General features: G+C 32.2%; 1 protein-coding gene across 1 annotated transcript; it reads right to left on the reverse strand.

Annotated features, from left to right (window-relative positions):
* Positions 1-6144: 6144 nt before the first annotated feature.
* Positions 6145-21646, reverse strand: LOC124355956. The gene is made up of 8 exons (XM_046807105.1): positions 21593-21646; positions 21299-21439; positions 21011-21014; positions 19485-19675; positions 18468-18609; positions 14655-14813; positions 7549-7721; positions 6145-6831 (listed from the first exon to the last, which is right to left on the reverse strand). Exons 1-8 carry the CDS (start codon positions 21644-21646, stop codon positions 6658-6660), a joined length of 1038 nt encoding a protein of 345 aa, XP_046663061.1. The 3' UTR covers positions 6145-6657.
* Positions 21647-22059: the final 413 nt, after the last annotated feature.

Here is a 22059-nt window from a genome sequence, read left to right on the forward strand (position 1 = left end):
TTAGTTCCAATCTTGGAACGAATGATCTTGCCGTGCATCTTTAAATATTGCATTTTTGGTCTACGTGTTAAGTATTAAATTTTGTTGAAAAAGTAATTAATAGACAATGATTTCATTTAAATTTAACTTAGGTTTAGTTTATTGTGCTTCGAATATAAAATTTAAAAAGTAATATAGTATATTTAATTTAATTTTTACAAACCTTTTTGTAAAATTTGTTGTTATATTTCCAAGTGGTCATTGGAAATTTCAAACTTTAATATTGTACTTTGATTGAAATATTATAATAACATTAAGAAAAAAACACAATACATTGCTTGATACCTAATTGTTATAAACGACTATAATATTTTAACAGAAAAAAATTTTTTTTAACACCACATTTGACTCACAGTGTTCATGATACATGTAAATTTTCGTTGCAGTTCGAGAGACATTGAAACTAAACAGACAGTGTAGTACCACATCATCCCTAGCAACGTCAAAGATTTAAGTTACACCAACTCGAACTCTAGCGTTAGCGTCTGAGAATTCCTACTTCCAGGAACAAGCGGTAGCTTTTGACCTCTGAGATAAATAATCGCAATAAAACCAAATGGAAAACTATGATAGCTAAAAAAGTTTAAATGAACGTCATATATCGAATCAGATTTTAGAGACTTCGCGATCATCTTACAGTGGACAACATCCTGGTCCGGAGAGCTACTCCCAATGGACCGATGTTTACCATTTACAGATTTAATATAGAGTTAGATACTGATTTGGCAGAATGTATTCTGTCTGTGTTTAAAACACTATTATGGGCAAAGGCAGACGATGTAGACTACAAATAGTACTACTATAAATAACTACTACTACTAGTAGACTAAAATAAAAAACAATCCAGATACATTTTTAATTATACAAAGTATCAGCAGGTATTGTTTTTATTATGTAAAATAAAACATTAAATATTATTTTACTGTTTTTCAGCATTGAGGTTGTATAACATTTTAAGACATTATAGGTGTTTGCAATAAAATATTTATATTTAATAGAAAAACAGAACGTATCTAAGTAGAACTTTTGAACTATCCTCCGCTCATCATAGACGACCTAACACAATAAAGTACCTGTAACATGAGATTGGTATGAAAACATTGCAGTTTAAGTAAGCAAAAATATTCACGCTGTTTCGAACCTAACCAATCAGAAAAAATAACTCCATTATATGTGTTCAACAATTACTGTAAAATATGACCTCATTAACGTTAAGAACATACTCTGCTTACATTGTTTTTCATTGTGTGCTTTTCTCGCTGCCAAAATCGTTATTTATAAAACAAACGTATCTAGAGTCAATTTGGGATAGAAAAACTGAGATTCCCAGTGGACCAATGTCTTCCATTTTCAATAAAAAATTAGGAGGAAAATGTATTATCAGCCAACTTTAAACCTCTTGGAGACGTCCTCCATGATTCAGGGGCACAAACAGAGATTGGACTGCGTATTAGCTTTCAATAGTTACTTTTACAACACATGTTCTGGTATTATTGAAACATATTCTAATACAATCCAGCTGTAGTATATTACTGTAGCCTACCCTATAAGATCCATTTACTTCAATCACGTGTCATTTCAAATATACAATTATTGCTCATTTAAAGGTTTTTTACTTTTCTTTATGAAGTGTATATTTTTATTATTGGAGTAATAAAATGTATAAAGACCATACATAAAACTAAAAAGCCTCTACATATTTATTAATTGTGTTCATAAATGAGAAAAAGGAAGTTCTTCACTGCTCTGATGGCGATAAAATCAAGGTGGTCGTCAATACAGGTGGTTCATAATACATATTCCCAAAGTGGCCATGTGTAATATTTATGAATTGTGTTCATAAACGAGAAATTTCCCATATTTCTCCGAATACAAATAAATGCGTAAATGTGAAGGAAGTTCTTCACTGCTCTGATGGCAATAAAATCAAGGTGGTCGTCAATACAGCCTGTTCTTAATACATATTCCCAAAGTGGCTGTATGTAATATTTATTAATTGTGTTCATAAAAGAGAAATTTCCCGTATTTCTCCGAATAAAAATAAAGGCGTAAATGTGAAGGAAGTTCTTCCTTGCTCAGATGGCGACAAAATCAAGGTGGTCGCGAATACAGCCGGTTTCGTAATACATATTCCCAAAGTGGCTGTATGTAATATTTATTAATTGTGTTCATAAATGAGAATTTTTCCATATTCCTCCGAATACAAATAAAGGCGTAAATGTGAAGTGGCCGTATGTAATATTTATTTTCGATATATTTGTAAGTCAGAAAACAATATTTATGTAACAAATAAGACCGAGCAGTTTTTTATCATGTAAATATATCTTCATTCGTACACTTAAGGAATAAACAAATGTATTTAAAAATGAGAAATATCATTTAATTCACAAGGAAAATTATCTCAAAGTTATCAGTGATTTAGTTCATTTAACGCTTTACATGTTTGTAGAAAGATTTTAGGTGACTGCAAAATTAATAAAATCGCTTGCATATACAAGGTTGTTTGAAATTAGAAACAAAATTGTATCGTATTATTTATTGCCTTTTGTCTTTGTCATAACATAAATATAAAAATACAAATATATTCCCTTCAGGTAGTTAAATATCTGCATATTGATGTTATTGATAAGTACATCAATGTATAAAAAAATTATATTTCGTTTGCTAATGTATTTATTTCATGTGTAATAAGCCATATAGAAGAAAGATTTCTTTGTAAGAATTAGACCAAATCACATATTTATATAATTAAGGACATGGAAACAAGACGTGAACGAGTTTAAGTTGTGTTTGTAGGGTTGAACATACGTAGTATAAGAAAAATCGCCATTAGATTGTAAATTCATTACTGTTCTAATTTTAAAGTTTATTTGTCTTGTAACACGGTCTACATATGATTTTAACAATTTACTGGAAATATAAAGCATTTTGGGGCCACTAGTTAATTTATTTTATGACATTCTCTTATATGGTCTCATATACACATTACGTTTTATTTTTAATTTCCTACTTCGCACAATGGAATGTGGGCATTTTTAACCTAAAGAGGATGATGAAACGTTATCCTATACTTTATATTAGATCATTGGCTTACAAAAGGCTAAGAAGTCACGTCAAAACTTTTATAATTGTACATACAAATCAATAATGCTCTTCATTCCCAATATTGTACTGTGTTACAATCGAAATGTAAGGTCTCACGAGATATTAAAATCATCACATGTACGTTTTCACGATGACAGATGCACCGTGTATATTATAATGGCTATAAATAGATATAATGAAGAAGAGTTATATCAGATAGAGGATCGGGACAGTGACATTTATTATCTTAGTCACATGACTCGCCCTACTAAGTCGGTGTGCAGCCGTGCCTACAGTATAGGGTGATACATTTTAATATTTACTTGTTTACTTTTATTAATACGAGACCACGCTACTCACCTCACCGGTACCTGTTTTATTGCCTCGAATTCAACAATGCGAGCGATATAAAAGAATCCAATATATTCCGATATATATCAATATCATAAATTAAGTGCCTTGACATTGAGCAATATTCGCTTGAAGCACGGCAAACTAACCTGTTTCTGTTTACACATAACTGATATTCATTAGTAACAAAAGCTCCTTTGAACATTACCGCCAAGAGACTACCGGATGGACAAGAGCAACTCTGGTAGTATAACTTCATAACACCAATAGCCTATACAACTCACTTACCTTTGAAGTCAAACTTACTGGTCGAATTAATAAAAGCATCTTCTATACGTTCAGTTCATGGAACATTCAAGGAGTGGGGTATATCAATGGTCTACTTAAAACATGTAGTCCTGAGTCCTTTTCCTCAGATATTTATAATTCTTTTAATGATGACTAATATATGTTGTAACACCAGTAATAAATTATTGTACATCGATGTTTACCATTTTTAAAACAAAAATTTTATATTAAATTAATATAATAGAAGAAGGATGATAGAGAAGAATTGGATGTATCAAGGTGATAAGCGATGAATGACGAGCTACTGGTGCTCCCAGTTCTGTAACTACCTTGACCTCGCCTTGTTTAGTGCTGACTTATTAATATTGTACATGGTACTCTGCCCTTCTCTATATTACACTTCTTGCTACGTCTCAAAACAGAGATTAATAAAATCCGTAATCAAGGTAAATTGTTCACAAATACGAGGTATATACATATTGTTATACTGATATTATGTTCTTAAATAGTAAGGATTTAACTCCATGCCCAGTAATAAAATTATTTCTTGCAATCCTTTCCCAAAGTACCCAAACTGAGAGAATAGTAAATGTCGCCGGTACTCTAGAGTAAGATGTTGATCGAACTTGATCACAACTATTGAAAATTTAACATTTCCTTTGTCTTAAAATTTGAAGGAAAACGTGTAAGTCATGTTGAAGGATTAGGTAACTTGGTTTGGAACAGTTCGCCATGTCCTCAAGTTACCATAAAATTAGTGTTATACTTTCATTGAAGCCAAAATAGTCAATCATGAGTTCAAGATCCATCTGACATCAGAAATCAACAAATATAAAAGTGCCTTAACTTTACTCTCATTGTGACCAATAACCACAGAGAAAATATTGAGCCATTTTCAGAAAGTGTCCGTGTACCTGCAATTCAGGGCTTCCTACGATGCGCATTCTTCAATCATGGCTCATAGGTCGTGTTCATTGAAATGTTCATAAATTTGAATATTCCTCTACAACTACGGACAATTAATTGTGTAATTAGTAAAACGACAGCTCCTAAAGTAACCTGTTAACTAGAGCAGGTATAATGTCTCTTTCAAGTAGTGAATACTACGACTATGGAGGAAGTTATATTATCTAGAAATTCCGTGACATACCTTTTCAAACCTAATGCTTGTCAAGATTAAGAACATTGTTAAAATTTTGTAACAGTTTTGCATGATTTTTATACCAATAAGAGTTGTAAGCACATAATAGGTTTTCAACATTATATTTTTAAAATGTGTTTAAAAGTATCCAGTATTGTTATCTCTACATTTTCGGTTAACCTATAATAATCGTTGGTGTGAAAATGGCGCATATAATTGGAATTTATAGACTGGAATGTTTTAAAGAAAATCCTAACTATTCTTGTTTGTCTAGATATTTTTACTTGATTTTATAAGGCCATAGAAAAATGTATTATAAAACGCTTTTTCCCCAGAGGCGTAAAAAATAAGATTATTAGAAACTTATATATTAAATAAACTCTCCAATAATATAAATGAGCTGAGAGGACTTGAGTGTCGATGAATACATTCTTGAAGCTCTTGTCTTATTGGAAATTATATATTATTTAAACAAACTCTCCAATAATATAAAATATATTATTATATTTATATTATTGGAGAGTTTGTTTAAATTAATATATAATTTCCAATAAGACAAGAGCTTCAAGAATGTATTAGAAACTTGATATTATTTTTAGGACTTAAAATGTAGAGAAAGCCAATGGTATTAACATATTTTGTTGTTATGTTTTTAATCTAAATTTTGTTCTCCGCAATTTTCCACCAATTTTTTATTATACCTACTCCATTGTCTCCCTAATCCTTTAAACCAAAATGTCCTCTCATTCGTTAAAAAAGCGAAAAAAGCACCATAATGGTATGAAGGAATGACGTAAGCAAACTGACAACCTTACCAGTTTATTTTCTACTTTATTATTCGATTCGTAATATCATAGATGAACATGTACATCCATTATAAATTAATATTCCCAGTATAATCCACTTGATTACATGTTCGTTGGTAAGAACCACACAATGTATCCATTAACTCCAAAGCGTACAATTAGCAAGTATACAGTGAATGGCTTAGGATTCAATCAATTGAGAACATTTCTGGTTTGTTTGATGGTAGAATGTGGTTCAAGCACTGACGTCACGTAAGTCCCTTGTTTGGCACTGAATAACATCAAATACAACCAATAATTATTCAGAAAGCCGCCTCACTATTAGCTCGAAGATTAAATTGGATTCCGCAATGTAGTTTCAGGTAATTAGTTTGGTGAACAAGTAATTGTGTAGTTGGTTACTTGTGGTAATGTTCACAGAAACCTTCATTACAACTAAAAGGAAATGACTTATTAATAATTTATTTATTAGTATTAGTTTGTGCAAGTAACTGTTACGATAATTAAAATTCTTATTGCGTATTGTACCATAATTACTATAGTGTGTAGCAGAGTAAGTAGGTAGGCAGATAGAAAGGAAAGAAATAGTACAGTAGTATATTGTATGCTTTTATCAAAAACTTATTATGAAACAAGTGAAGTGATGACAGTAATTTATCAATGCTTATCGAACGCTTATAGAACAAGTTGTAACCTGAGTAGGAATACTTGTAGGAATATCGGGTAAAGAGTAATAAAGTTTTCAGCTGGGCTTGTACAACACGATAGGAGCACGATCTGAGATAGCCGAAGACTGAGTGTTTGATATCCTCACCGGTTCTGTCCAGACGGTCTCTACCACGCAAAGTTTAAAGCAATTGTATACTGACGGAACGCAATGCCGTTTTACAGGGTTCTTTCTACGAAACTCTCTGGAAAATGTCACAACAATATTTTAATTAAACAGTATCACACGATTATAACTTGAACATCAGAGCTGGTGGCGGAACAGTGGTCAGTTCTCCAGTCGGACAGGGGACAAAAAACTTGAACTGGATCTTTCCTCAGGAACACATGGACCGAGGTTATGCCGGTGTGCGGCAGCCACTCATCCACACAGTTCGGCCTTGATCTCAGGATTGTCTGAACACAACTAACATTACAAGTTCAGATAAAAGCCTATTGAATAACACACAAAGATACAGCTAAAACACAATATACCATTATCTAACCAGTACTGTTGTACGAAAAGTCTTAGATTTTATTATTCACATTTAGAATGCAGAAATGATGGTACATATTGCACTACACGTGTTCTACACACATTTCAGTTATTTGGTTTAAGTCATTTGTTGAAATCGATTAAAACAGGCTAACAATAATAAATACTTCAATTAACAATATGGCATTATTATTACATTAATTTGGTTTAATATTATGGAAATCAAGATACGTTTACAGGATATGAATTTGTCACGTTACAGTGTTATGATGAAAATTAAACACACGTATCACACACACACACACAACACACACACACAAATATATATATATATATATACACACACACATGTACTTAGTTATAACTTACCCTAAGGGAGTCGGAAATTGCATTAGGCTATTATTGCCGTTTACACTGCTTTAAATTCGTTATTATGTAGCCTCGCCAATTTCTCCTTGATTGCCTGTCAGACCTTTTTATTTATCTGCGTGACTGTTTTTCGCTGCATATGTCATGAAGCAATTGGAATATAAATAAAATGTGTATGTAACTTCAGCACAGTAAGTTTTACAACTTCTGAATTAGCGTACTTCTAACCTGTAATGATTAATATGATTTCCTAAAAGCAGTAAACTTACTTTAATAACCGGAAATGACGGATACTCGTAAAACGTGTGGGAGAACGGTGAGAGGTAGGTGCCAAACACACAGAGTCCGAACCCAGAGAGAACCCCTTCATCGTACGTGGTGAAGAACCCCTGCCACTGGGCGCAATCAGTTGAGTTGTCCGTATTATAGAAATAGTGCTTTCCTGCAACAGCCCATCAACATATTACTCTGCGGTGGTACCAACACAGAGAGTCCGAACCCAGAGAGAACCCCTTCATCGTACGTGGTGAAGAACCCCTGCCACTGGGCGCAATAAGTTGAGTTGTCCGAAATATAGGAAATAGTTATTTCCTGCAACAGCCCATCAACATATTACTCTGCGGTGGTACCAACACACAGAGTCCGAACCCAGAGAGAACCCCTTCATCGTACGTGGTGAAGAACCCCTGCCACTGAGTGCAATCAGTTGAGTTGTCCGCATTATAGAAATAGTGCTTTCCTGCAACAGCCCATCAAAATATTACTCTGAGGTGATATCAACACACAGAGTCCGAACCCAGAGAGAACCCCTTCATCGTATGTGGTGAAGAACCCCTGCCACTGGCGCAATCAGTTGAGTTGTCCGTATTATAGAAATAGTGGTTTCCTGCGACATCCCATCAATATATTACTTTGGGGTGGTACAAGAACAGTAACAAGGAAAGTGTACCAACAAAATGCTGTATATAATATCAAGTTCAAGTTTAAACATATGTATATTTTCTAAAAATACTTAACATAACTGATATTTTGTGAGTCCTCTTGCGCGGAATATTAGCTACAATAGTAAATAATTAATAAAACAATCAGTTGGTATACCATTAAAGCTATCTAGTTATAGCGGAATAATCATGTCTAATAGCTAATATAATTTTAAAATGTTCTCAAATTGCTTTTCATAGAATCAAACATAATAGCAAATAATATCGAAGAAACAAACTATGTAAACAACAATGCTATGCAATATGAAAGTAATAAATATTAACTAATCAGTAAATAAATATATACGTATGATAACAACATATAACTAACCAGAAACAACAGATTAAAATGAAATACATTCTGACAGCTAATATATCTAGATAACAGCCTGGGCATACCCGCTTGATAAAATAATACAAAAAGTAAATTACCTAAAAAAATTACTGCAACAAATTAACAATATGAGACAACAAGAAATTGAATAATAAAAGCAATAACACGTATGTAACGAAAATGTACTATAACAAAATAAGCAACAAATAAAAATAACTTATGCATATAAATTCAATTTTATTTTTATATTTGTAGATTAACGCTATCTTGCACTAATTTCTTTCCTTCCTAAATTACGGTTAACTTTTATAGATGAGAATATTACAAAATGTCCTTATAGTTCAATTGTAAATATTCTTTCCTGTAATACAGAACTGTCACGGTTAAAATATTTTAAAATTATGTTTCAATATAAACGTATTAGCAACTTACGTCCTTGCAATGAATTCATTAATTCTGTAAATACTGACATTTGCATCCAGGAGTTTACATTGAAATAGATTTAATATTATTTTAATGTGAGGATAATTAAATTTTATATCTAAGTTTAAATCTTTCTAGAGTATAATATATGTTCTTAGACAAAAACATTATTTTATTGAAATAAAATAGATTAGGAAAAAATTTTGGAAATGTTGATGAAACTGATGAGCTGAACCATGCAGGTTGCATGTCACATTTAATTAACGTACGTATGTGCTTACGAATGGTGAAGTAGCGAGGGCCAAATTTGAAATGTCTAGGCACACAACTGGGTTTTCTTTACATTGATAGAATATTGTTTCCTAAAACTTCAGTCACTCGTTTTTGGTAAAAATGGGAGGTTATAAAAAAACTGTCTTCTTCAGATTATTGTTTCCTAGCTTGATACAGCTAAAACTGACTGTTGTACATACAACACTTAGAAAAAGTAAACCATATAATAGTTAAATAAAATTATATAAAGTAGATAAGTAAGCTAAAAGTCCCCACTTTAAAAGTCTGTTTATGGTAATATAACGCTGATTTACCATTTACGTTATTTCATGTTTCCCGTTTGGTTTGAAGTGTTATAAAGAAGTTTATGTTATGAAATGAAGTGCTGTGGCAAAAATTTGTTAAAGTATTAATAAACTTTAATTTTGAATGTATTTAAATTAATATATATAATAAATAAATAAATAATAATGAATATATATATATATATATATATATATATATATATATAAAACGTAGCAAATTCATATATATATATATATATATATATATATATATATATATATATATATATATATATATATATATATATGAATATGAGTTTCCTAGCGCACTTTTGGAGCCAACAGAAATTCAATATAAAATACTGTTTAATGGACAATAAACGAATCAGCAAAATCAAACGGTAAATCTAGAATGAAAATAACCGAATCCTATAAATGTTTTACTGCTCAGGTTTGCTTCTATTTACTTAAGCTGTTTTAATAAAGTGTTGTAAAATCTGCTTCTAATCAATGAACTATCAATTACAAATGTTGTCAAATCTGCTACGAATAAACGAAATAATCTTAGAAATCTTTTGAAAAATCGTTATAACAAACTATTAATCATTTTACATTCTTTTTTCTTTTATTTTATTCGTTCCAACAAATATTAAAAGTAAGTTATCTCTTTGGTTGATTTATTTAATCTATTTGGCAAATGAACTTTGTATTCTTCGAATTCTGCAATGATTTTTAATCCAAATTTATCTTTAATTCTTTATAAATTCAAAATTTTATATTTCTTATTTTCATCTAATTCATTCAACTTCTTATATTCTTTAAACTTGAATTCACCAACATCGTTCGAATCTTTCAAGAAGTCCATTATTTACATAGAAGAAGATTTAATTTAAAAAATTATTTTATTTCAGTTGATGTTTTCTTAATTCAAGTTTAAAATGTATGATATTTAATAGAAAAGCAATTTTTATAATATATAATTCAATCCAGAATGTACTTTATTCAAGAGCGCTCTTGAATAAAGTACATTCTGCATTGCACTATAAATTATAAAACGTAGCGCATGTAACTAAAGATAAACAACGACTTATTTTGAATAGTCCCACTTCCTTTTATCTTAATAAGCTTTATTCATTTTCTCTAAATTTACAATAAAACTTTCATCCATTTAAGAATTTGTTATTTAAAATAGATAGAAAAATTATGGAATTGCCTCTGCCGAAATATGAATTTTTCAACCCAAATGTTTATGCTTACTTTTCAAACAAATGAGATAAATTTAATAGAAGTCCTTTCACTCTATTATATTACTATTTAGGGTATTATGTTTACGATTATAAAAAGTTTTATGGCAGAAATCGGGATTTTCCAGCAGCGAAAGAGTATATTTTTTAAGTTTTAAAAGGAAAGAATAAGAATAATACGAATTTAGCAAATAAGTTTTGTAAAATAAAAAGATATTTTACTAAATAGTGAAACTCCATATATACACATTATTCCTTAATAAATGGAGCGGAAAAATATCATGCCCGATTTATAAACAAAAAAATTCTAGAAAAAAATTATGATCGACACTACAACTCAAAGACAAATTTTAAGAATGAAAGGGAAAATCTCGATATATCTAACGATGAAAAAATAAATTCAATGGCGGAAAAATTATCTATTGAAACTAACAGGAAAACTAGCTGTGAAATGATAGAGCAAATAGATACAAACTCTTAAAAACAATGAAAAACCTGTTGAAAATATCATAAATGTAGAAATTTTATCCTTCTTTACATGGTCTACTTAAATACATTTTATTTAAGTGACGATTTCATGTCAATTTACAAATGTCTAACAATTATGCGCCCAGAAATGAAAAGTTCAATCTAAATATTCTTAGAAAACAATACAAATTGTAAGCGATATTTATCCTTATATTGTGAATAGGAACAAAATTTAGTGAATGGTTGGATCGCAAACTTTTCCTATGTATTTTACTGTAAAAGCAGATGAAATATTTGACGTAAACGACTTTATCACTAAGCAGTTTAATAAATTAACACATCAAGAACAAACAATTCATCCGATGTGCTATTGAAAAACCAAAAAGAAACTGTGAAAGAACAAAGAAATACGAAAAATTTGTAAATAATGAAATATTTTCTGGTTTTGAGTATTATATATCTTTGATAGATATACGATTATTTGATAAACAAAGTTGTAATTCTAAGTAAAACTATCCAAAAATTTTTGTTAATGTGTATATTTTAACAAAACATAACAATAATAATAACAGTTTTAATGAAAAAATTAAGATTGTTCCGTTGCAAATTTCAGAAATTTATAACGCTAAATTAAACATTGATTTATTTTATTTTAAACAAGATGATAAATCTCGTTATTTTTTTCATAACAGATTTAAACAAACTTGTATTTTCTAAGTTATTATGTGAAAATAAAAAAAAATTTCTTTGTCGAAGATGTTTAAGCCATTTTTAAAAACATGGAGATTTAACACAGCATTTAAAAATAATGAGGTTTGCAAAACAATTATGCCTTTTATAGGACAAAAAACATCATTTACTAATTATCAAAAGCAGTTCAATCATCCGTACGTTATTTATATGAATTTTGAAAGTGTATTAGAAAAAGTCCCGACATGTAAGAATAATCCAGAAAAATCGACTAAAACCAAGATTCAGAAGCATAATCCTTATCTTTTTACTTTATATTTAGTATCGAATTTAACCAATCGCATGTACAAACCGATATGTTATAGAGCAAAAATGAAGAAGATTTCCTAATGTTCCGACAAAATTGTTTGAAGAGCTCAATAAATTATCAAAATATATAGCTAAAAATGTAATTCAAAGAACATGAAGCCAATAAAATTAACTGAAAAGAAGAAATTTCTTTTCAAAATTCAAATTCAAAGATCCAGAAAACATCTTAGTTTTTATGCCAGATAATTGGAACGATAATACGTTAAAAAAATGTAGCAATCACTGTCACTTAACCGGAAACTTTAGAGGAGAATCTCATAGAAATTTGTAATCCGAATTTGAAATTTCCACAAAATATTCCAGATTTCAGCCACAATATCTCAAATTATGACACTCATTTGTACATAAAAGAATTGGCTAAGCAATATGGAAATGTTGATTTGATCGCAAACACAGATGAAAGATATATAAATTATTCAGTAAATTCTGGATATGCATATGAGTTTGAGGGTGATAAACATAGGAAATTTATCAAGTTTTCATTTGTAAATACCTTTAGATGTATGGCATTATCAATTGAAAAACTAGTTAAAAATCTAAAGCTCAATCAGTTGCCGTGCTATGTCTGGTGTATAGTGCGTCTAGTATAGCATGATCGGTAGTCTTGAGATGCGCTGAGGCAAGGAGTCAAATAATACGGTGAGGGAATGAAGCGGCCCAGTCAGATGCCTTGCTTTGTCTGGTGTACTGTGCGTCAGGTATAGCATGACCGGTAGTCTCGAGAAGGGCAGAAGACAATGATTCGAATAAAGTGGAGAGGGAATAAAGTGGCTCAGTCAGTTGCCTTGCTGTGTCTTGGTGTACTGTGCGTCAGGTATAGCATGACCGGTAGTCTCGAGAAGCGCAGCGATGATTCGAATAAAGTGGAGAGGGAATAAAGTGGCTCAGTCAGTTGCCTTGCTGTGTCTGGTGTACTGTGCGTCAGGTATAGCATGACCGGTAGTCTCGAGAAGCGCAGCGATGATTCGAATAAAGTGGAGAGGGAATAAAGTGGCTCAGTCAGTTGCCTTGCTGTGTCTGGTGTACTGTGCGTCAGGTATAGCATGACCGGTAGTCTCGAGAAGCGCAGCGATGATTCGAATAAAGTGGAGAGGGAATAGAGTGGCTCAGTCAGTTGCCTTGCTGTGTCTGGTGTACTGTGCGTCAGGTATAGCATGACCGGTAGTCTCGAGAAGCGCAGCGATGATTCGAATAAAGTGGAGGGGGAATAGAGTGGCTCAGTCAGTTGCCTTGCTGTGTCTTGTGTACTGTGCGTCAGGTATAGCATGACCGGTAGTCTCGAGAAGCGCAGCGATGATTCGAATAAAGTGGAGAGGGAATAGAGTGGCTCAGTCAGTTGCCTTGCTGTGTCTGGTGTACTGTGCGTCAGGTATAGCATGACCGGTAGTCTCGAGAAGCGCAGCGATGATTCGAATAAAGTGGAGAGGGAATAAAGTGGCTCAGTCAGTTGCCTTGCTGTGTCTTGTGTACTGTGCGTCAGGTATAGCATGACCGGTAGTCTCGAGAAGCGCAGAAGGCAATGATTCGAATAAAGTGGAGAGGGAATAGAGTGGCTCAGTCAGTTGCCTTGCTGTGTCTGGTGTACTGTGCGTCAGGTATAGCATGACCGGTAGTCTCGAGAAGCGCAGAAGGCAATGATTCGAATAAAGTGGAGGGGGAATAGAGTGGCTCAGTCAGTTGCCTTGCTGTGTCTGGTGTACTCACTCTGTAATCTTGTATATGCGCCTACTAACAGGTACAGAGCCACGACTGAGGCAGTTCGTGCCCCTACACGCTCACCTCCTTCAACCCTTTGCATATTTTACAGGTCGTGCTATACCTGCCGCACAATAGAAGGTTTTCATTGCGGAATTTATAAGTTCCAACCAAACTTTACGGCATAACGTTGCTCGAGATCACTTACCATTTTCCGCGTGGCGACCCCTCTTTACAACTGTTAGCAAGATATGTTGTGCTCACCCTGTATAGAACCTCACGCTACTTCGTTTGTCACACCTCCTCCCACTTTACCCAGTTGACAGACCTTTTCTCTGTTTGTTTTTTTCGTGCACTAAACGTTTATTTTGTAGAATCTTTCACGCACTCATCACTCGTTAAACTTTGATTTAGAAAAAATGTATAATGGGAAAAAGATTGGTCTGACATAAAATATATATGATGTTCTCCTCCTCTATTCAGTAGCCTACAGACGTAGATATTTTTCTAGTATATCTATATAAAATGCTCGCCTTTTGTGGGCATAGTAGTTGTTTTTAATAATATTTTAATAGTACTAATATTCTTATTGTATAAAAATATGGTATGTCTAACCCATGCTCTCGTAACAGCCTTGTTCCTTCAGCTCAGCCGTGACATCACACTCCCTCTTGGGCACAGAGTGCCATGCGGAATCTGCCCAGTAGTGTAGAGAAGTCACTATTCCGTCTGTACTCTTATTAAGGAAAGGTCTGCCTCCAGTCTTAATAACATCTAAAAAATAAGCATCGAAACATCTAAATCTTATATTATATAGAATTGGAACATGGACAAATGTGAATCGGCGGTTTAGCTCCGTTTTACCTTCTGCTTAGTGCAGTGTCTGAAATCTTACACTGTTACAGTCTTTATTCGTCGACCCAGGAGTATTCTCATTGTTTCATCATTGAGGTGCATCATTTATTGCAATATGGTGTGACGACGACAGTTATCTACACATAACATAACTATTGTAGAAAGGGTGAGCCAATGAGAATACTTCTTTATCTAGATTACACTGAATAGGTTAGGTAAGAAAGATATAATTCTTTTGTAGTTTGGTTTTCCGATTTTTCTATATCTCCAGAGGACAGTGGATTCCAGACTTTATGATTAAAATCTGTGACAGTGTTAGATTTTAAACGAAATAATGACACTAAGCTAAAATTTCGTCTAAACTTAGACTAATAATGACATTAAATCAACCCTTCCCACCATGTATGGACTTTTTATGTCGGAACCTTTTCCTATATTATATGTCGAATAATATAAAAAATATTGACAGTTTTGAATATCATTATTCCCATAATCTAATAAAGTTTAACTGAAAAAGTGAAATGAAAAATTACTTTATTAAAGGCAATATTGCCCTTTACCACTTACGGCATAAAAATGAAACAATATATTTACATTGATAACTTTTTTCATTTGAAATATTATTGCATCATTTATTACTATTGTATTATATAAAAATTGCATTTCTATAAAATTATTATAATTTCAAAATGTATATATAAATGAAACCTCGTACTATAAAAATATTAACGTAAATAATTAACTTAACTTTACGTAAGACAACGTGAAGTTTACATGAAAAGTTAAGTTAAGTGCTCTATGTTGTAACTAAGTGGATGCTAATTTGTTGCATTATCGGCTTAACATATATTACTTGATGTTGGATCTTCATCCAGACACTTAAGGGTACGATGTTTCATCTTCGATTTGTTGAATTTGTTGGATTAAAACACAAATGAACTTACTATAAATAATGGCTACACTTAAAGTACAAAACCTCTAAATTCCTGTATACTTACAATAAAGTTACAGTCGATATTTTGTTTATTCAACAAATATATTCTTCCAAAACTGTATCAGCAGGTAAAATACTCTTAAGATCAACAAAAGGGGTTGAAAATATTGAGAACGACACTGAGACCAGTTATGTGACTGTTCGGTGGCAGGACTATTCGATAACGCAGAATTGAGTGCTAATTGAGTGTAAGAAGTAACGAACGTTTTATCGACTTAGCACTTGTACATATTAGGACTTAACACTGGAACACATCCTAAACGCAATTTGAGAGCTCAAGTCATTATTGTGACAAGTTCGTAATCGTATAATAATATTGTAATATGTTCGTAATCTTTTCATCCCTTTGTAAGATGCAATAAGTTATACAATAAAATAAGTAATACAATAACAGTTACAATGCCTATGTAAAATTTCAATGCAATCAGTTGATTTACGCGGGAAATTTAACTGACACTAAACAGCTGTTAATATTTTCAGACGAAGTTCAACGAATGGCTGTAACATCTGATTTCATTTATTTTGTGTATAAAACAATTGTACAATAAATAATAAATAATTGTAATCAATTGTGTAACGCAGATAGCTAATACAAAGTTAATATCTAACTTTTATTTTAGATCGAACTAGTGGCGAGTTAGGAACGTCTAATGCCTTGTAATATTATTTAAACCTTCTTATAAAACCAAAGGTAATGAACAAAGCTGTGGATGTTTGTACGTGCGGTACTCCAAACTGTTATGATTGACAAGGCGATGTATAATTAATAAAAAATTATAATTAACATTAACATGCATCAAAGATCCATTCTTTCCCACACTTTTATTCCTATCAAAACTTACAACGCAAAAATCTTATAAATAATTGTTTTAGAAAGTTGCATTTCAGTTTTTTTTTTTTAGGAAGATGGTTTATTTTTGGTTGTGTGAATTTCATTTTACACTGGAAGTAGATACGATTCCCCCATAACGTAATATATTTGTGAATGTATGTATATTTTCTTCATCGGGATAACAAGGCAGAGTCTACTACAGCACTGTAAATACCTAACACCACGATGATATATGGTATAATGATACGATGGTACATGATAACGATGTAAGAAATACAGGTTTCCTAGAGCTGTGTATTTGTATTTTTTATTGGAGCAACAAGGCAGAACTGTAAGGCACTGTAAATACCTAAGACCACGATGATATATGGTACAATGATACGACAGTACATGATAAAGATTTAAGAAATACAGGTTTCCTAGAACAGTGTATTTGTATTTTTTATTGGAGCAACAAGGCAGACTCAGCTGTAACGTTGCAAATATAATTTATTGTAAGCAGAAATGCTCTAACAAGTGAAAAATATATATGAGTCAGTGTAATTCCTTATACTCTAAAGCATGAAAAATGAAACAATACGTGCCTATGTGCCTACTTTCGTTTAAAACACTTCATACGACTTCATATTAAGTGCTTTACGAATTCTTATTTTTAAAACTGTGTGTGAACTCGCGGGTAATAAGTCGCTAGTAAGCACAATGAACTATACACATTTAAACAAGGTATATAAAAGTGTTTTTTTTTATTAATCTGTCAAAATCAGTTACGCTTTACAAATTATGTGTTACGGACAGAGGCTTTTCTTTTTCAAGAGGTTTTTTGTATCGAATTTTATTCAACTTCCGTAAAATACCATAATTTATTACATCTTACGTATGTAAAAGGCGAAGGATGTAAGAAGCGATTGCTCCCTTTAGACTTCACACTGTTCTAAAGTAGTCCAATTGTTACTAAAATCGTTAGAAGCTATGCTAAAAAATAATAATAATAAATAAAATGAAATATTGAAGGAATGAACCGAGACATTTCAGAGGTACTTATATAAAACAGATTAAATCTCCGATTTCAGGGCCCCATCTGTAAACGTAAGTCTAAAATGGATAGGGAGACTAGAACATCTTTCAATGACTATGGGTTATTCCAGGGCTTTTTTAAAATGTCATTTAAAAAGAGTATGTTAATGGTGTCCCTGTTTAAAAAAATGTAATGTGTGTGTGATTGCGGGTAATTGCTAGTACAATACATAATAAATGTTTTAATTTATTATTAAGAACAGAATTTTATTATATAAAAGAGTCATGAGAAACAAGTACTTACTTAAAGTGAACTTTTGAAGGTTATCATATCAATGGTAGAGATTCAATCGTCAACAATAACTTTAAGAACCTCATTGTGTTATTGAGAATACTTGTACAATCCATTAGTTATGAAATTAATTTGGACTGGTAAAAAAACACTTAAATTCAGTTACAACATTATGTAAAATTATTTCATACCATAAGATTAAGCGTACTTATTACTTTTTATGTACGATTGCTTCATAAAAAGCCCCACAAGAGGCTTCATTGTCTTCATGAATGAACTTATAACAAAGAATGTGTCAACACAATTTACGATATAGAAACCTACTTTCTTCAGCATCAATGTCTAAACCTATAGTTCTGCGTTTAACTTATGTAACTATACAATAATAGCATAATATACGTAAGAAACTTTTTAATGATATAAAAAAATACTTGTACTTACCAGGATTGTCAAAGAGGACAGTTGTATAAAAGGTTTTTGTTTTCCACAATTTCTCTGTTCGGAACATTTTCCGTGGAAAGACGTAATTATATTTTTTACCGTGTAAGCCAACCATAGAGCGACGAAAGTCTTGTTTATGGAACTGAATAACAAAAATAAAATAACACTTTTCTCCCAACACCATTGAACCCCTATACAAAAATAATTATTTTTACTACCACATTCTCAATTATTATACTGTATTGTTAGTTTTTATTAAGTCACATATTTTTAAGCAAGCATTTCATTAAATCAGAAAATTAGAGAAATATTTGACCGAAAATATTTGTTATATCTAGGCAGTTGATTGTTTACACTGCTTATACTAAGAGTTTTTGATGATTTGGAGGGGGGGGGGGCTGTTTGGGGGTTTCACATTTTGTTGACAAGGAACATGTTTGGACAATATATTAGACAGTTATGCTAACAAAAGAGTTGCTGATACTTTATATAAAATACGCTGTATTCCCCGGGATTTAAATTTTAAAATTTTTCGTTACGTTTTTATCTGTTCATCCACAGTTACGCGAAGAAAAATGAATATTTAATTTAATTTTGCCTTTAGGCACTTCTTGTTTTTTTTAGTCACTTAAGTTACTATTAATCTTACGTGAAATTGTATGCCCACTTTAAACTTTATGCTTATTTTTTGCGTTTTTAACACATATTCAGGTTTTCTAACACTAACTCGTGGTAGTGATTAATGTGGTTGTACTTCAACGAAAATTAGAGCCCCAGTTCACATTTATCACTGTGTTGGTTTGGTGGAAATTTGAACTTAGGACTCGGGAAAATTATTATATTATACAGTTTAACGAAACAATAGAATTAAATGCCATTGTATTGTCAAAACGTTAGTTCCTATAACATCGTTTTTCCACAATTAATTTTTGATAAACTACTCCCATTGATTCGTAAATTCTGCAATATTCTCTACTTCATACATAGCTTAAGATTCCACTGAACAAATGTACTGACACCAAACCTGACTCCTGCGATAGATCCCGCAGCATCAAACAACAGGAAAAACCTGGGGTCCCGGAAGTGAGAGACCATATCCACCTTGAGTCCAGGATCGTATGCAGACTTGTGCCACTGTGGATCGGCCACGGCATCCTGCAGGCTACAGGGCAAGTCGTAGTAGCTGTTTGCGGGGTTTCCCCATCTTACTAATTCAACAACCACAGGTTTCATTAATGTAAACAATATACAATAAGTTTGTAAATTGGTGGTAGTAAAGCAACAAACATACGTTTTTCTGTCCATAATCTATGTAACAATTGTTGCCAAGAGAGGTGGGCAGAGGAATGACAAAAAAAATGTCTTTGCACATTAAAATAAAACTGAGGACCATAAAGTTGCACCGCTATCTGTTGTTAATGAACAGCTATTAGCTATTCAAAACATATGTTACTTCAGAGCCCCATACAATACTACTAACTACTGAGTTACTGATAAAATTTATGAATCTTCACAATTGGATGTAACAAACTAATCTTTAAATATATTGATACTTAAAGAAATGCTTATTAAGTGTTCAAAGGCAAGACTAAGTGAGTTCCTTTCCACTTTCGTAATTTACATCTTTCCCAGGAGGAGTTCACCGAAGATATACTCCTTTCCCCTACTGATTATTCTCACATGCATTCCAATTTCGAAAAGGTAACTTGATTTTGGTAATTTGCCATCGTTATATGTTACAAAAAAGACCATATTACCTTTTAAAATCAGCCACTATCAACAATTCTTTAAAGCAAATAGATTTTCTTATCAAATTATAAACATATGTCACATTATTATTTGCCTGTTACCACATATTATTTTGAAAATGTTTTGATATTTAAACAAAATGTTCATAATTTTTTATTTTCTACAAAATGGTATATTTTTTTCTAAAATATACGGCGTTGTAATTACTGTAAGTTTGCTTCAAGTTTCAGTTTCCGTACTCATCCTACCACATCCTACACCGGTTCTGAACCAAAATTTGAATCTACTAAGATGCGCGCTGCTCCCTGTCAATGGGATGATAATGGGATGAGGTTTTATACATACTCCTTCACCATAAAGGCTCTTTTAATACAATTTTATAATTGTACAGATTAGAGCAATGGTTAAATCGAAAACATTAATAAAAAAATATGTCGCTACCCGTTCCTTAAAACTAATTCTTAAACGTAAAAAAAAATGTACAAAATGACCAAATTACTATTACAGTTTCAAAAACGAAATTCCTGCAACTTAAATTAATAGATCAACAAGTATTAAACAAAATTTTAGCCATGAACTTGGTTTCATGTATTTTCTATCAATTATTCCTGGGGTCTGGGCGCAATTTCTCGCAGAAATATTTAGAAATCACCTTCAAATAATATACCAAGCATTGCTGTTACAAATTTTTCCATTACAGAATTATTGGACTTGAAATGTAAAGATTAGTATTTTGGAAACCTGAAGTTAGAAAGTGACATAATTTTGGTAAGTACCAATGATATAAAACAAACTCCTCTACAACATTAAATTATATTAATTAAAATGATTTTAAACATGTCAGTAATATATTAAATAGTCGACTATGTGCAAAACTAATAAGTTGAAGTCTTTAGCCTTTTAAAAAAGATGTGCAGCAAAACTACGACTGGAACGTAGCGCAGATTTTGCACAAGAGTTGAGTGAAACTTCTTGCTCCGATCATAGCGATCATCAATGTTGGCCACAGCGTTGGCTGTCTTTGCTTGTGGGCCACACCGCTGGCTGTCATTGCTTGTGGACTACACCAAAGGCTGTCTTACCTGGTGGCCCACACCGATGAGTGTCTTTGCTTGATGGCCCACACCGCTGGCTGTCTGCTTGTGGACCACACCGCTGGCTGTCTTTGCTTGTGCGCTACACCAATGACTGTCTTTGCTTGTGGCCACACCGCTGGCTGTCTTCTTGTGGACCACACCACTTATCTTAAGTGTTATTTCGTTATGGTATCAATAATCTCTTCTTTCCGCTGTCATACTATTTTCTTGGCTCCGTCTAAAACTTATACAAGGTTTTATTTACCCAATCAGTATTGTAGCCTAAGCAGTGCCAAATACATCCTCTGCCCCCTCGATGGTTTTCTGCTGTAGTAATTCTACTTTGTGTCCCATACTTTGCTTTATGATCTCATTTGCAATCACTACATAATCACTGTACTAGTGTATTTTATGCATACATTGCAGTTACGCGGCCAAATAGTTAATGGTTTGTTTAGTTGTATTAGAGCACGGTCAAACCGTTTTTTTGCTTCAGAATGTAAAAGAAATCTAAATTCATGTACCTAGAGTAAATTAGTTAAATGGTTTGAACTCATCAGTGCCAAAATATGTAGTAAAAGTAGGTTAATACTGCTGTTATAACTATTCGTAGCACACTACGGCTGATGTTATTTCTTAGATTAAAATACAAATACAGAAATAAGTATTTTATAACTATTAGTATTTTGGGATGAAAAATAAGCATATTATTACGTATTATTATTGGCATATATGCAATATTAATGCCAAATTTTGTCTAAATATGT

The sequence above is a fragment of the Homalodisca vitripennis genome, chromosome 2, assembly GCF_021130785.1.
Source record: "Homalodisca vitripennis isolate AUS2020 chromosome 2, UT_GWSS_2.1, whole genome shotgun sequence".
NCBI lineage: Eukaryota > Metazoa > Arthropoda > Insecta > Hemiptera > Cicadellidae > Homalodisca > Homalodisca vitripennis.

Excerpts from the sequence above, each read along its gene's own strand:
- LOC124355956 (XM_046807105.1), bottom strand. The coding sequence starts at position 21,646 with ATGGGACACAAAGTAGAATTACTACAGCAGAAAACCATCGAGGGGGCA. Across the intron at positions 18,610-19,484 it reads TCGCAGGAGTCAGGTTTGGT|TTCCATAAACAAGACTTTCG; the intron begins GTCAGTACATTT and ends TTTGTTATTCAG. Across the intron at positions 14,814-18,467 it reads TGTCCTCTTTGACAATCCTG|ATGTTATTAAGACTGGAGGC; the intron begins GTAAGTACAAGT and ends CTTATTTTTTAG.